Source organism: Centroberyx gerrardi, chromosome 4 (assembly GCF_048128805.1).
Source record: "Centroberyx gerrardi isolate f3 chromosome 4, fCenGer3.hap1.cur.20231027, whole genome shotgun sequence".
In the NCBI taxonomy this organism is placed as follows: Eukaryota; Metazoa; Chordata; class Actinopteri; order Beryciformes; family Berycidae; genus Centroberyx; species Centroberyx gerrardi.
Genome location: NC_136000.1, coordinates 26,018,005 through 26,031,947, shown reverse-complemented (window position 1 = coordinate 26,031,947; position 13,943 = coordinate 26,018,005). Strand labels below are relative to the sequence as shown.

Sequence of the window (13,943 nt, the reverse complement as noted above, 5' to 3'; positions counted from 1 at the left end):
AGCCACAACTTGTTGTTTTACATGAGAACCAATGGGTAATGCTAGCTGCTAACTTGCTCATTAGTTAGTGAAAAAACTTTTGCCCATAAAGCAACAAGTGCCTAGAGAAGAAAAAACACTAAATACTAAAATTCAAAATGTCAAAGAACTTTAACTTTTAGTTAATGAATCAGAAGGTTTAGCATCCACCAACAAGAGAACTGAAGCTTTTTGTTTTATTTTAGCCATTTTAGCGATGATGCTAATGTAACACTGTCTACATCTATGCATTGTGTCCGGTTTTCAATACAGCATTTATTATAAAGCTAGCTCTTTTTATTCATGTAGGCCTACACAGAGTAACCAGTAGCTAGTAGCTAACAGTGCATGGCCTTGTTTGACCCAATGGCAACCAGCAGCATGCTAACAATTCTTACTACTGATACTGGCCCACGCACACATAAATGCACACACACGAGACACACGCACACACACACACACACACACTTACTCAAGGCAGCACGAAACTGCTGTTCACGTAGCCGTATTTCAACCTGCAGGAGAGGAAGTCTGCAGTATTTCTGTTCTGCTTTCTAGTTTTCACTTCCTTTACTTATTTCCTCTTTGTGTTTTATTAATGTGTATGTATGTGTTCTTGGTCTGGGTGCGTGTGTGTGTGTGTATGTGCATGGTTGTCTGAAGGTTATGCTTGAATACGTGCTGACGTGTGTGTACACCTGTCTTGTTTGTAGGTGTGTGTCAGTGTGTATGAAATGTGTGTAAGTTTGTGTGCGTGCTTATACGTGTGTGCAGGTTTCTGTTTCTTTTTCACTGTGTGTATATGTGTGTGTGAGCCCATGTAACCGGTGTTTCTGTCCCCTCTACAGAACCGTATGCATGAGTCTCTGAAGCTGTTTGATTCCATCTGTAACAACAAGTGGTTTAAAGACACTTCTATCATCCTCTTCCTCAACAAGAAGGACCTGTTCGAGAGCAAGATCAGCAAGTCCCCACTGTCCATCTGCTTCCCCGAGTACAATGGTATAAAATCTATGTATCTATATATATCTATGTGAACACACTGAGGCACATCTACTGCGCAGTGGTAGCCAGTAGAATAGAATAGAATCTGCTGAAAAGAGCTCAAATGAAAGGGATATAAAGAAGATAAAGAGAGGAAGAATGAATAGAGAGGAGGAGGAATGGGCAGAATGGAAGATTGGAGGATTATAGGAGATAGAGAGAAAGAGAGCAGACGGCCTCCGACTCCGAAACACAACAAGGATGAGAGACAAGAGTGAAAGAATGAATGAATGAAACCAGGAGTGCTAAAGAGAGTGCAAATGAGAGGAGCTTGAGAGTGTGAGAGGGACAAGAGCAAACGAGAGCAACACGGGGAAAACAACAGAGGATGTGAGACAGAGAAAGCAAGTGTGAGAAAGCGAGAGGGAAAGATAGACAAGGCAGGAGTGTGGGAAAGCAAGATGGACGGAGACAAAAAAAAAAAAAGAGCAAGAGTGTGGGAAAGAGAGAATTAGGATTCCGAACCTGTTTCCTCTCCCCTCTCCTCTCTTCCCCCCAGTCCCTCATCCTTTCACCTGGCCAGACTCCATGCCTATTCTTATCAGGTTTCAGCCGAAGCAGACAGACAAACCACAGTGCCGCAGCTGGCTGAGAGCCAGAGGGGTGTTAGCAACACTTAGGATGAAAAATTACTTCTTTCACAATCTTAGAGCTTGGTGAGATCCCACTAATGCCAAAAGCATAATAAATTAAATCCACTGTATGCCAAATTCTTCAAATTCACAGCCAAAACTGACTTTCAGAGTTAATAATGGACTTTAACCAGAAGGGCATACAGTATTTTTGGCACTCCTGTAAAGTTAATCAATATATCAATAATGATTATATACTTATACCCTTTTTGGCTCTCAGCCTCATGTCTGCCACAGTCTTACTGCTGCTGTCTGAAGACTATGATACATGGGCAATTTTCACAAAGTGGTGCAACTTTGCCAACAAATTTAAGAAATACCATTTTCCCAACCCATTTCGTTCCTAATAAGACATACTGTTCAATCCCCTGCACTGCAAGAGGACAAAATCACCCTTCAGCATTGCCTCAGAAAGGTACCCATGTATCATCTCCATTATAGCTTGGCTAGCAGCAGGCACGATCCTGCACATGCCACTGAGTACACCTCAGCAGAACGGATGAGTGCTGAACCAGAAAGTCAAAGGCCATGTTTTCAGAAAATTCATAGAGTGCTGAGGCGGGCTTTCTTTCTAAGTTGTAGTATAGTCAGTGTTCATATCACCTGACAAGTCAGTTTCAACGATCAATGCAGTGTTGAATGTGGGGCCTGATCTAATGTAACTCCATGTGTTTCTCAAACAAGGGAAAATGTAGGACAAGCCACAAATATAAAGGTCACAATGACAGAGGAGAGCATTTAAGCCTTCACCTAACTAACTGCCCCGCTGTTTCTCTCCCTCTCTCTCTCTCTCTCTCTCTCTCTCTCTCTTTCTCTCTCTCTCTCTCTCTCTCCCTCTCTCTCTCTCTCTCTTTCTCTCTCTCTCTCCCTCTCTCTCTCTCTCTCTCTCTCTTTCTCTCTCTCTCTCTCTCTCTCTCTCTCTCTTTCTCTCTCTCTCTCTCTCTCTCTCTCTCTCTCTCTCTCTCTCTCTCTCTCTCTCTCTCTCTCTCTCTCTCTCTAGGTCCAGACAGTTATTTGGAGGGTATAGCCTACATTAAGTCTCAGTATGAGAGGAAGAACAAGTCTCTCCATAAAGAGATCTACTCCCATGATACCTGCGCTACAGACACCAACAACATCCAGTTTGTCTTTGATGCCGTCACCGATGTCATCATAGCCAATAACCTCCGAGGGTGTGGCCTATACTGATGACACTGTTATATGTTGGCCAGTGAGCTGAGGGTGTGTGTGGCCTGTACTAATGATGTCATCACACAGTAGCCAGAACCCTAGGGTGTGTGGGCTGTGTTGATGATGTCATCATACCGCAATTCTATGACTTTACTGGCCAGTCTCCATTGGTCCAAGTTTGACTGAATTTATCAGATTGATTGATTGATTGATTGGTTGATTGGTTGATTGATTGATTGATTGATTGATTGAGACTTCTTTGAATCCATCTGTCTCTTCACTTCCACCTGTCATCCCTCTCTCCAGTGATCCATTAATCCCATTTTGACCCCCTGCTTTGCTCTTCTACTCTTCCATCCACCATATCGTAAAAAAAATGCTAGAATTCTAGCTTGTGGTACACAGTCCTTTATCCTTTCAGATCAGCCAAACATTCAGTAAATGTTTAGAGAATCAGGTTCGTGAAGAGGTACCAACAGCACATTTCAGCGAAACAGATTAGATATACCATCTGTTCTGAACTTCAAGTATATTGCTGGTGTCCTGCAGAATCTCCAATATCTCGAATTCTGTCTTTATTCAATTCCTAAAGAGTTTACTTAGTAGGGATACAAGGTTTCTGCAGGACATTCATGCAGTTTGTACATACAGTAGTACCCCACTCATAGAACTAGAATGTACACAAATTAAGTGGCAGCTAGAGCTCCACCAGCCATCCCCATAAATGGTTCACTGGGAAGCACTAATCCACCCAGAAGTGTTTCTAATTATCCTTATTCACATTTCAGTTGTCACTCTGCTACGCCTTAGATCAGCAGTAGTCACATGAAGGGCTGGTGTGAAACTGCATAAGAATATGTCATTGAACTCGTCTTAATCAGGGTGGAGTTCAGTTCACTCTCAATTTAGTCGGTTCAGGAAGTGGATATTCTTAAGACTTCATTATGGACATGAGACATGAAACTTGAACATTGTTATGTCCAACTGATCAAGAAGTAATTGAGAATGAATGCAAAATCATAAGTAAAGGAATTACAGTTTCAATTTACATTTTGAGTTAATACAAGTAATTCCCTTAATTAGCGTAACTAATTCCCTGAAGGTGATGATGATGTAGCCTGGTGGTCCTGAAGATCAGAAAGATTAAGAAACACTGCCTGAGATTCTCTGATTGCAGCTTTCACTAAGCCAGGCTCTTTAAACAGCGGGACGCCTGGCTGAACACGATGATTCAACAGGACTTATAGGAGCCATTAATGGCACCCTGTCCATTCATCTCATCCCACCCTCCACTGGCCATAGACAATCATGTTTTTATAAACAGAAGCTTCAAGTCAGCTGCAATACAGTAAAGCCTCGCTCATTCAAACCCTGCGGGACCGGTGGGATTATGTGGGAGACCGGCCTGTTCAGAATACTAAACTCTAATGAGAATTTAAACCAAAGTTAATCCCAATTATGAAACATGCATGACTATGTTTTACATACTGTTCAGTCTCGTTTCTCTTTTTCATCCCTGCATTTTGAAGTTATGCTACTTTGGTAGACCAGCTCAGATTTAAAAGGAGCAATACACCCACATTCAGTAGATTATTTTGTTTCAGCACAGTGTGATGAGCATTTAGGCACAGCCGTTGGCAGTTATGTCATTCTACAATTGAATACTATGCAGTGTAAATCATGCTTTTTGAGCATTTGAGCAATGGTTGCTTATCATCACTTTGGCAACAACCCATCAGTGGTACATTGACCTACAGTATGTTGTTTCCATATTACACAGAGATAGTGTCATAGATACTCTAGTGCCAAGTAAGCTCCATCCCGGTTGTTAGACGTCCCAGTGCCAGGATTGGTGTCTGATATAAGCTGGGTTGCAGTGGAAAGTGATTTGTACAGTCAAACATGTTCTCTAGTATTATGTAAGAAGTCCCTGAGCGTGCCATTTTGCCATGTTTGTGGGCAAAAATCCCCTACTTTCCATAACAGTTTGCATTATTAGGCAAATTTGAGCCTTGATGGCAAAGGCAAAGAGACGCACCAGGTAAATGACATCATTAACTCTTCCCACCAGCAATAATTACTGTGTTAAATAGAAATTGAGGTGCGTCTCCCTTTGGGACCTCCTGGAATTGCCAAATGACAGGCTGAGCAGCCTGGAACAGCCTTACGGGTGTGAGCGCTCCCTGGAGCACCCCCTGGCTGCCAGTGGTGGACACCCTGACCCATGTGAGCTTATACTTACTGATTTATGAGCGGTGCGTTTGCTTTATTCTGCTCTTCCCTTCCCTGTCCCGACCCTTCGCTCCAAGCTGGGATCTTCTGATAACAGGTAGATGATGTCATCGGCCCCTCCTACCACATCTGTGCCAACGGTTCTTTTCCTAATTAGAGAGGGAGAGCTGCCTAAGGCTGTTGATCAGCCCGCTTTGTGTGTGTGTGTGTGTGTATGTGTGCGTGTGCGTGTGCGTGTGCTTCAGTCTGTCTACCTGTGTGTATTTGCGTGTAAGGAAATCTACTGTGTATTACATACAGTACGTAGTTACATACGTACATGTGTGTCTCTTCATACGCTTTGCGAGTACAGGAAAGGTCAGGTGTGTGTGTGTGTGTGTGTGTGTGTGTGTGTGTGCGAGCGTGTGTGTGTGTGTGTGTGCATGTGCGTGTGTGGTGTGAGAGAACAGCAGCCCAGGGGTGTTGTGATGGAGTCGGTGTCTGTGGATTAATTACCCAGAAGGCACCTGTCTACCCTTTCCACACACATGCCCTAGACAAACACACACACACGCACACACATACGCGCGCACACACTGAAGACACAAACACCCCCATGGGACTGCAAAATGTCACAACACCCCACTTGCCCCTGCCAAATAATGCCACCCTATCCAATGAAAAAGCTTTGTATGCTCTTTCTTTCTTTTGCCAAACAATATTCCTGCCACCGCTAACTCTGAAGGCATTCAGAGAAAGATTTTTCATGTTTATTTTTGGATTTTTCAAGTCAAATTATCTTACTTCATTGGCAGTGTGATTCTGTTGGTTTCAAGAAGTGCCACCTCTTTTATGACGATATGACTCCCTTCTAGAAATTATCCTAAAACAACAAAAAAAAAGGAAGCGTTTGAAATACGTTTTAAATAAGTCTGAATGCAAGATGAAAACACAAAGTTCTTTTGCTATGTTTGTTTTCTCTTTATTGACTTCCTTCCCCACCTTACCTCTGTCAGTGGCTACACAGGGATCTAGTCCTGTGTCTGCTGTTTTTCAGGTCAAAGTGTGTGTGTGCATCCTTTGTTCTGGAATTTGCATAGAAGCCAAGAGTATATTTCACATTTACATGCTGAAAACAATAAGGATTTGTGAACTTGATGAATCATTTCAATTTGAATATCAGCCCAGTGTAGCAGAATGTAATACTGTTTTTGTGGAATTGTTATAAATGCAGGGGAACTGCAGGACACCGGTGAGACAGCACAAATTTGGATGCTGGACAACATAACCTCTCATGTGAATATTCATTCATGCAGACCAAATTGTTCAAAGCAAAAGAGTAACTCAGTATAAAGCCAGTATAAAATTCAGCAGTATCACCCGTTGTGGACTTTGAGCACCAGCCTGCTGGGCCAGTTTATACCTTTTCCAATGGACTCCATTCAAATCCCATGTAGTACACGGCCAATTTTGCACCGCGGCTGAATCATCAAGTTCCAGGAGGATTCTCCCTCCGCCTACACGCCCTGCCACTGTGAAAGTGTCCTTCTAAATTCACTACAGCATTTGTCGCATGAATAATTTTACTGCGCATCATCCTCTCTTCATGCAGGACAGGATGGCCATGGAGGCACGGCTGTAATAATTAAAGCAAAACACCCCTCACCTAAATGGCTTTACATATGGGCATGGCCATAGAGAGCGGCCGGCTCTGGGTACGAGCTGAGGAACAACGGGCCGGTGAAATTTCCATCCACAGCAAGTTAGCGAGCTCCACTTCACATGGGGATGAAAGGGAATGCCTACATTAGTATTTGCCCTTAGGGTGGGAATGGCAGCATATACCGCTCAGGCTTTGTCTTCCAACGTCTTTCATGCCTGTGTTAACCTCGGGCACACAGCAGCAACACACAGGACGGGACGTACGCATGTTTCAGCGCTACACTGATTCTTCAGTGGCATGCTGTATCACTTAGAATAATATCAGCCGCATTAAAAAGTGTAGCAGTTTGGTGGTGACAGTAAGAAGAAGAATCAAATTAAATTTAAAGCGATCATTTCTCACCCTCCCCCCCAACAAAAGCCCACAAATATATGCCTGTTTTCTGTTTTATATATATTTATGTATATACAGTATATATATATATATATATAGTTTTAGTGCTATAGCCTTCACTAGAATGAAAACTAGGACTATAAAAGAATAGTTGTGAAACCAAGAGAGGCACATTGTAGTCGGTCTCATCTTTCCTTTCATTCAGACCGACGAGAAAGGTGTAGTTCTGTGTCTCAGATCACATATGGTCATTAGATTTCCTCTCCTTTTCTCTATTTTGTACACTTAAACCTCTTTTCTCTCATTCTCCTATCTGTTTCTCTCTCTCTCGCCCTCTTCTCTCAACAGCAAAGCTCTTGAGCTATTAGTCATTTATAAGGTGCTGACAGGATTGATGCTTCCACAGAGAAGCATTATGGTTAGAGGAAAGCACTCTGTGTGTGTGTGTGTGTGTGTGTGTGTGTGTGTGTGTGTGTGCGCGCGCGCCTTGTGTCCTCCCTTTTCACAACCTGTCCCCGCTCCTGACGAATAGCCAGTAAACACCACAGAACCGATGGGAAACGGCATCAACGAGCGAGGCAGAGAGGATAGTGGGTAATGTAGTTTATGTCCCGCTGCAGCCTCAGTGATAAATAATCCCAGAGGCTGAGGTGAGGAAAAGATTTATGGGTAATGTAGTCTGAGGCCATGCCGGAGAAGGTTTATGGGTAATTGAGTGTTTTTTAGCGGCTGGCTATTGTGTGGATAATACAATCAGCGGTCCATTCAGATAGCAGAGGCTTCGCTGCTGCATCTGGACTCGGTCAGCTAAGATAAACATGTGGAGGCACAGAGGGGAAAACAGCACCTTGTGCCAGTCAGATACGTTGTTGTGAATGAGAGTCCAGCATGCCCAGACCTCTCCCCACACTTTATTTCACTGTGCCAGCGTATGACATTTAGGGGGGATTTCTATCCCAAGCTGTAATGCAAAATGCTTTCCATGTTGTCTTTGAATGTGTCTTTTTCTTGAATAATTTAGACTTCAAAAATGCCAATAAATGCTTTTGGGTCATCTTACTTTCCACTGATGAATCTACCACTTAAAGTCACAATGAAATAAAAAATGACTTTTTCACCATAGCTACTTTTCCATGCCTACTTAACAGTAATAACAAAAAATTACCAAAAATGTTTTTTTCTTGTATTTATACTTCAAAATCCTATTACATTTACTTCCTGGAAAGAGTATATTTTTAATAGTTACTTCATGCTGTACCAGGAGGACATAAAAATTCCAACCAATAAAACTATCATAGATTTTTGAACAATCCCTCCGCCCCTCCCATCAAATAAACTGCCTTTCTCTTCCTAATTGATATCCCATTGGTTTACACTTTTGAACCCACCCCCACCTCTCCAAACCGCTTCAGCCTTCTATTGTTTCAGTCGCTGCCTTGTGTCAACACCAACATACCCACACCTGTCTATACTGTACAAATCACCAATGTCCAAATCTACAAACTTGTCCTGTGTGTGTGCGTGTGTATGTGTGTGCTTGTATGTGTGGGTGCGCATGTGCGTGTGTTGTACTTCACTGAGCGCTGTAAGTAATATTTATCTGCTGTGTCTCTCTCACTGCTGTGATTATTTATTGAAAGGTGTATTTATACATGAGAGAAATAACAATAAAGCACCACATGAATAACTGTGTGAGACTGTTTCCTGTGTGCATTTGCTGTTTATTTGAATAAAAACCGCTGAAACAATGATGTGTAATTGTGAAGGATGTGTCTGTCCATTTTCTCCATCTTTCTCTCTCTCCCTCTCTCTCTCTCTCTCTCAGTGTTTGCCTAAGCTGTGATTATTTATTGAAAACGCAAGAAGGAAGTTCCCATAAAGAACCACATGCTAAACTAACACTGGCAAAATCTCACTCCTCACTCTTTTACTAAATTCCCTATTGGAAGAGAGAGAGAAGAGACGTGACATCCTTCTCTCCTCTTTTTGCTACTCTCTCTTTCCGCTCTCTCTCTTTCTCTCTCTCTCTCTCTCTCCCTCTCTCCCTTGTGGGAGCGTTGGTGAACTACTTATGAGTGTGTCACTGCCTACAGTCCCAAGCCCAGGGGACTGGGACAAACAACACACACACACACACACACTGACAAACAGACAGACACACACACACAGTGCACACACACACACACACACACTGAGTGACAAATCAACAGACACACACGCACACACACACACAAACCCCACACACACAAAGACATCATGCTCCCATTCACTCACAGTCATTAACTGCCTGCCACATAGGTTTATATGAAACACAAAACACGCACACAGGCACGTACACAAGTACCCAATCTGTCTCTGATTGGTGGATGTGAGTCAGATCTCCTCTACTGCTCTGTCCAATCAAGGAGCAGGGAGACGTTCCCTCACTTTCTGTCTCAAGTAGAGACAGCCAGGACTGCAGCACATCCACACTGTAAAGTCGGACATCTTGCCCATAAAGAAGCAATCCCACTTGCTCTGCACAGCTCATAGCCTCAATATTGATCAGAAGTGGGTCAAGGAATATTTATTATTATTAATAAAGCTTAGGGAAGGCTTTGCAGTTTTTCACGACTCTTTATTAGGAGTATTGAATTTTGCATAAAGAGTTTTGCACATTGAAACTTGGAAATTGGGCCAAAGCAATCACAGCCAGATAAGTTGTCCTCGCAGAAAAGTATTTGAAATTTGCTTTCTAATAAATCTTTTTTTATTGCCGAAACTTTCTGGCACTCATTGTTTTCTGACACCTTAGCAGGATTAAACAAACCATAAAATGTAACTGAAAATACTATTACATTCAGGTTTGATGCTGACTGGACATAACAGCCCTCTAGTCTCTGTCACACACTCACTTACAAAGGTTATGGATCTGGTGGTAACTTTACTTTTTCCCCTCTTTATCCTTATTTTCTCTCCCCTCTTTGTCATCATCCTCTCTCCCTTCCTCCTCCTCTTCCTCTCTATCCTTCCTCTTCTTTTCTCTTCTTCCCTTTCCTCTTTCTCCCTTCCCCCTGTTTCATCTTTTCTCTCTTCTTCCCTCTACTTATCCCCATCTTCTCGCCTAATCCCATCCTCCCTCTTTCATTCCTCCTCCCTTTCTCCTTCTTTCATCATCCTTCCCTCCTCTTCCTATTCCCTTCCGCAGAATCGCATGCACGAGTCTCTGATGCTGTTCGACTCGATCTGCAACAACAAGTTCTTCATCGACACCTCCATCATCCTCTTCCTCAACAAGAAGGACCTGTTCGCGGAGAAGATCAAGAAGTCCGCGCTCAGCATCTGCTTCCCCGAGTACACAGGTGAGAAAAGGAAAAGTAGATTTTCCTGAGTGCATAGGTGAGAAAAAGCAGCTCTTCAAACACACAAGCAGCAAAACAAAGACGTGCAGCAATAACAAGAAAACACAAAATTGATTTCCTGGAGTACACAAGAAACTGTGAAGTGGTGAAACCGTATCGTCACACATAGACATTCTCTAGAGTACAAAGTTAAGGAAAAATATGAATAAATACACTCTACCAGTTTTTACTTATTCATACTTGCCCAAACAATAATAATAATAAACTTTATTTCATAGTACTTCTCTAAAAACAGAGCTCACACAGTGCTTCACATAAAAACAGAAGAAATAGCACAGCATATGGAACAAGAGGCACTTGAGCTGCCTAATGTCCTGCCATAATCACCATGCTATATGAAACATTACCAGTTATGCTAATGAGCTCACTCATTAAGCTAATTAATGCATTCATTAGCAAGTATGTCTATATCAACATACTTGTCTTCACAGAACACATGGGTGGTACTAATACGAACTCTGTATCTTAAAGGAGTTACAATAGTTTCAAGAAAAATGTCCTCATTAATATGCAAATTTATGCAGCAAGGTGTTCCGAAATCGAATCAGATCATCTATTCTATACTAAGTATATCATTTCATGCACATGTACATCATGTAAACAAAATTAAAAAGAAGAAATCAAAAAAGACAATTAAGCCTGCATAAAAGCCTAAAAAAATCTAAAAAATCCTACACAAAATATATAAAATATAACATTTCTATTAAATACAATAATGGATTCATGTAAAATTATAGAAATATAAGTGCAAAAAAAATTCTTAACCTGATCCTCAAAAGTCACATCGCCGTATAAAAACACCCACAAGTGTTCTGGCCACTGATCCGATGTTGGCAGACATTATAGTTTGTTCTGAATCGCTCTTCCAAATTTCAGATTTACTGTCATGGGGTTATAAAAAGCTCTGAGGCATCCGGCACTTTAAATCACAGAGGCAGCTGTTTAGAGTGGCGAGGCTGTATGGATCATCGGGTTTCAACAGCAGAGATAGCTGCGCAAAAGAAGAAGGACGGAGAGGGGCTAGGGCAGAAGAAGAGATGCTGATGAACACAGGGAGGAAAGAAAAGGGGGAGAGGAGAGAGGGAGACGGAGAGAGGGAAGCGGCAGAGGTGGCAAAATACAGAAAGGTAGACAGATTTCTATTCTGCGGGGGTGAGAGGGTCAGGTGTAGAGAGAGAGAGAGAGAGAGAGAGAGAGGGAGGGGAGAGAGATGAGAGAAGAGACAGTCACGCTTGGTCAGCCATGAGGAGGGAAGAGAGGAGATGGCAAGTGAGAGCTGTCTCCTGCCTTTTACACACACACACACACACACACACACACACACACACACTCCTGTGAGCCTGCTATCCCATTCTGTCTCTCCTGCTTTACTTATTTGCTGCAAAGCGCCTTGATAATCACAGTAAGTCTGTCTGACATGTTCTCTCTCACTCTCCCTCCCTCCCTCCCTCCCTCCCTCCCTCTCTTCTCCTCCTTCAAACGGCTTCATTGGCATAAAATCAGAAAAAATAACGATGTTACCAAAGCATCAAAACAACATCAGTAATCAACATATTTAAAACCAAACTCATATCTCATGTTTACGATCAAGGACGACACTCAGAGGAAATTGAATGTGAAAGCTGTATGTGGATTCTCTCGTTTCTCATTCTCTCTCTCTCTCTCTCTCTCTCTCTCTCTCTCTCCCCCCCTCTCTCTCTCCCAGGCCCGAACACCTACGAGGACGCCGCGGCCTACATCCAAGCACAATTCGAGAGCAAGAACCGCTCTCCAAATAAGGAAATCTACTGTCACATGACCTGTGCCACGGATACAGGAAACATCCAGGTGGTGTTCGACGCCGTCACCGACATCATCATCGCCAACAACCTCCGAGGGTGCGGCTTGTACTGAGCGCGCCCAGAAAGCCCCCCCCCCCCCCCCCATGTCCTCTCCCCTCTCCCTCTTCTCTCCTCTCTCCCCCTCTCCCGCTCCTTCCTTCCCTCCTTCCTTCATTCCTTCCTTCCTCGTTCCTTTGACACTGCTCTGGAAATGACGATGATGACGATGATTCTGCTGATTATTAAAAGAAAAAAAAACGAAAGAAAAAAATGCAACTTGGTACATATTAATAATGAGGATAATTTTAAAAAATAGGCATACGTATATATAAATATATATATATAATGTTTTTAGTTTTTGTCTCTTCTCCTCTCTTCTCTTCTCGCTCCTCCTCCTCCTCTTGTTCTTCTTTGGCCAGCCGCCAAGCAGACAGATTTGTTTTAGTAAAAAAAAAACAACACAACAACAACACAAAACCCTGCAGCCTTGAAAACTTCTAGAACAAAGTCGATGAAAACCTCCTTTTCCCCCCACTCTCCTCTCTATTTCTTCTTCTGTATCTTCATTTTCGGCTGTTTCGTTTTGTCTTTTAACAAAAACAAAACCTCTACTTTTGTTTCGCAGATGTTGTTTTTTATCATTATTATTATGAATATGACTCATGTTTTATTTTTGTTGATCATGTGTGTATATTTATTACATGAGCATCAGTCTGTACACTGATTTTTATTCACATTTTGCCTCACCTGACACCTTTATTTGTGTATTATTTTGTTTGTTTTTTGTTGCTATAGCGATGACCGCGTAATAACAATGTTGCCGAGACGTGCGATAACGACGATAGCACTAATTAACACGAGCCAGGTCGGCCAAAACCCTAAGAAACCCTAAGACCTGCTGGAACTGACAACACTGATTCTTACCTTAGCATAGTCTTTTGTTTACAATTAGCCGAGGCCATTTAAGATTTTTCGTTGTCGATTTTTTGGTTTGCTTATCGTTTTGCTCCCCGTGTGTGCAATCCACACCCGGTTTTCATCGACGGGAAGTGAGGCTTCCTGTCCCCGAACAGGCCTCGGGCCACCGGCCGATCGCGGCTCACGGCCCGAGCCCGAGAACCAATAGGAAACGTGCTAAGTGTCATATCGGTGCCGTGTAACAGAGGCGCTGTACTGTAGATAGCTAACGCTTTTAGAAGCAAATACACAACATTATAACTCTACCTTTCTCACTGTTATAACATCTAGACCTACTAACATGCTCCATGTAAGGAAGCTCACTCCTCTTTTGATAATTGTTATGGTTGATTAATTTATTAATTTATTTATTGATTGATCGACTGATCACCTGTCCCACACATCTGTCTCTCTCTCTCTCTCTCTCTTTCCATTGACGCACCGCCACCTTGCCTTTAATCCTCGCCATTCCTCTCTTCCTCTACTTCCATCTCTCTCTTTCTCTTTCTTTCTTCCCTCTTTTTGCATGACGCCCTGACTTCCTGGTTTTCGGCGGGGGGTCAGAGGTCGTCATGGGGGGGGGAGTCGAAGTCCCCCTCTCTCCTTGTCACCCCTTCTCCCCCTCCCTCCGTCC

General features: G+C 42.8%; 1 protein-coding gene across 4 annotated transcripts in view; it reads left to right on the top strand.

Annotated features, from left to right (window-relative positions):
- The window catches only part of LOC139918829 (guanine nucleotide-binding protein G(o) subunit alpha), an 88,948-nt gene extending 76,523 nt beyond the window's left edge, over positions 1–12,425 (top strand). The window contains exons 7-9 of one of the 4 annotated variants that reach the window (XM_078282891.1): positions 867–1,020; positions 10,319–10,472; positions 12,238–12,399. In XM_078282891.1, the coding sequence (XP_078139017.1) occupies positions 867–1,020; positions 10,319–10,472; positions 12,238–12,310 (381 nt within the window). In that variant the 3' untranslated portion in view covers positions 12,311–12,399. Of the gene's footprint in view, positions 1–866; positions 1,021–2,694; positions 3,280–10,318; positions 10,473–12,237 lie in introns of those variants that run through there. The other 3 variants (XM_078282893.1, XM_078282894.1, XM_078282892.1) reach the window with 3 other exon arrangements.
- The last annotated feature ends 1,518 nt before the right edge of the window (positions 12,426–13,943 follow it).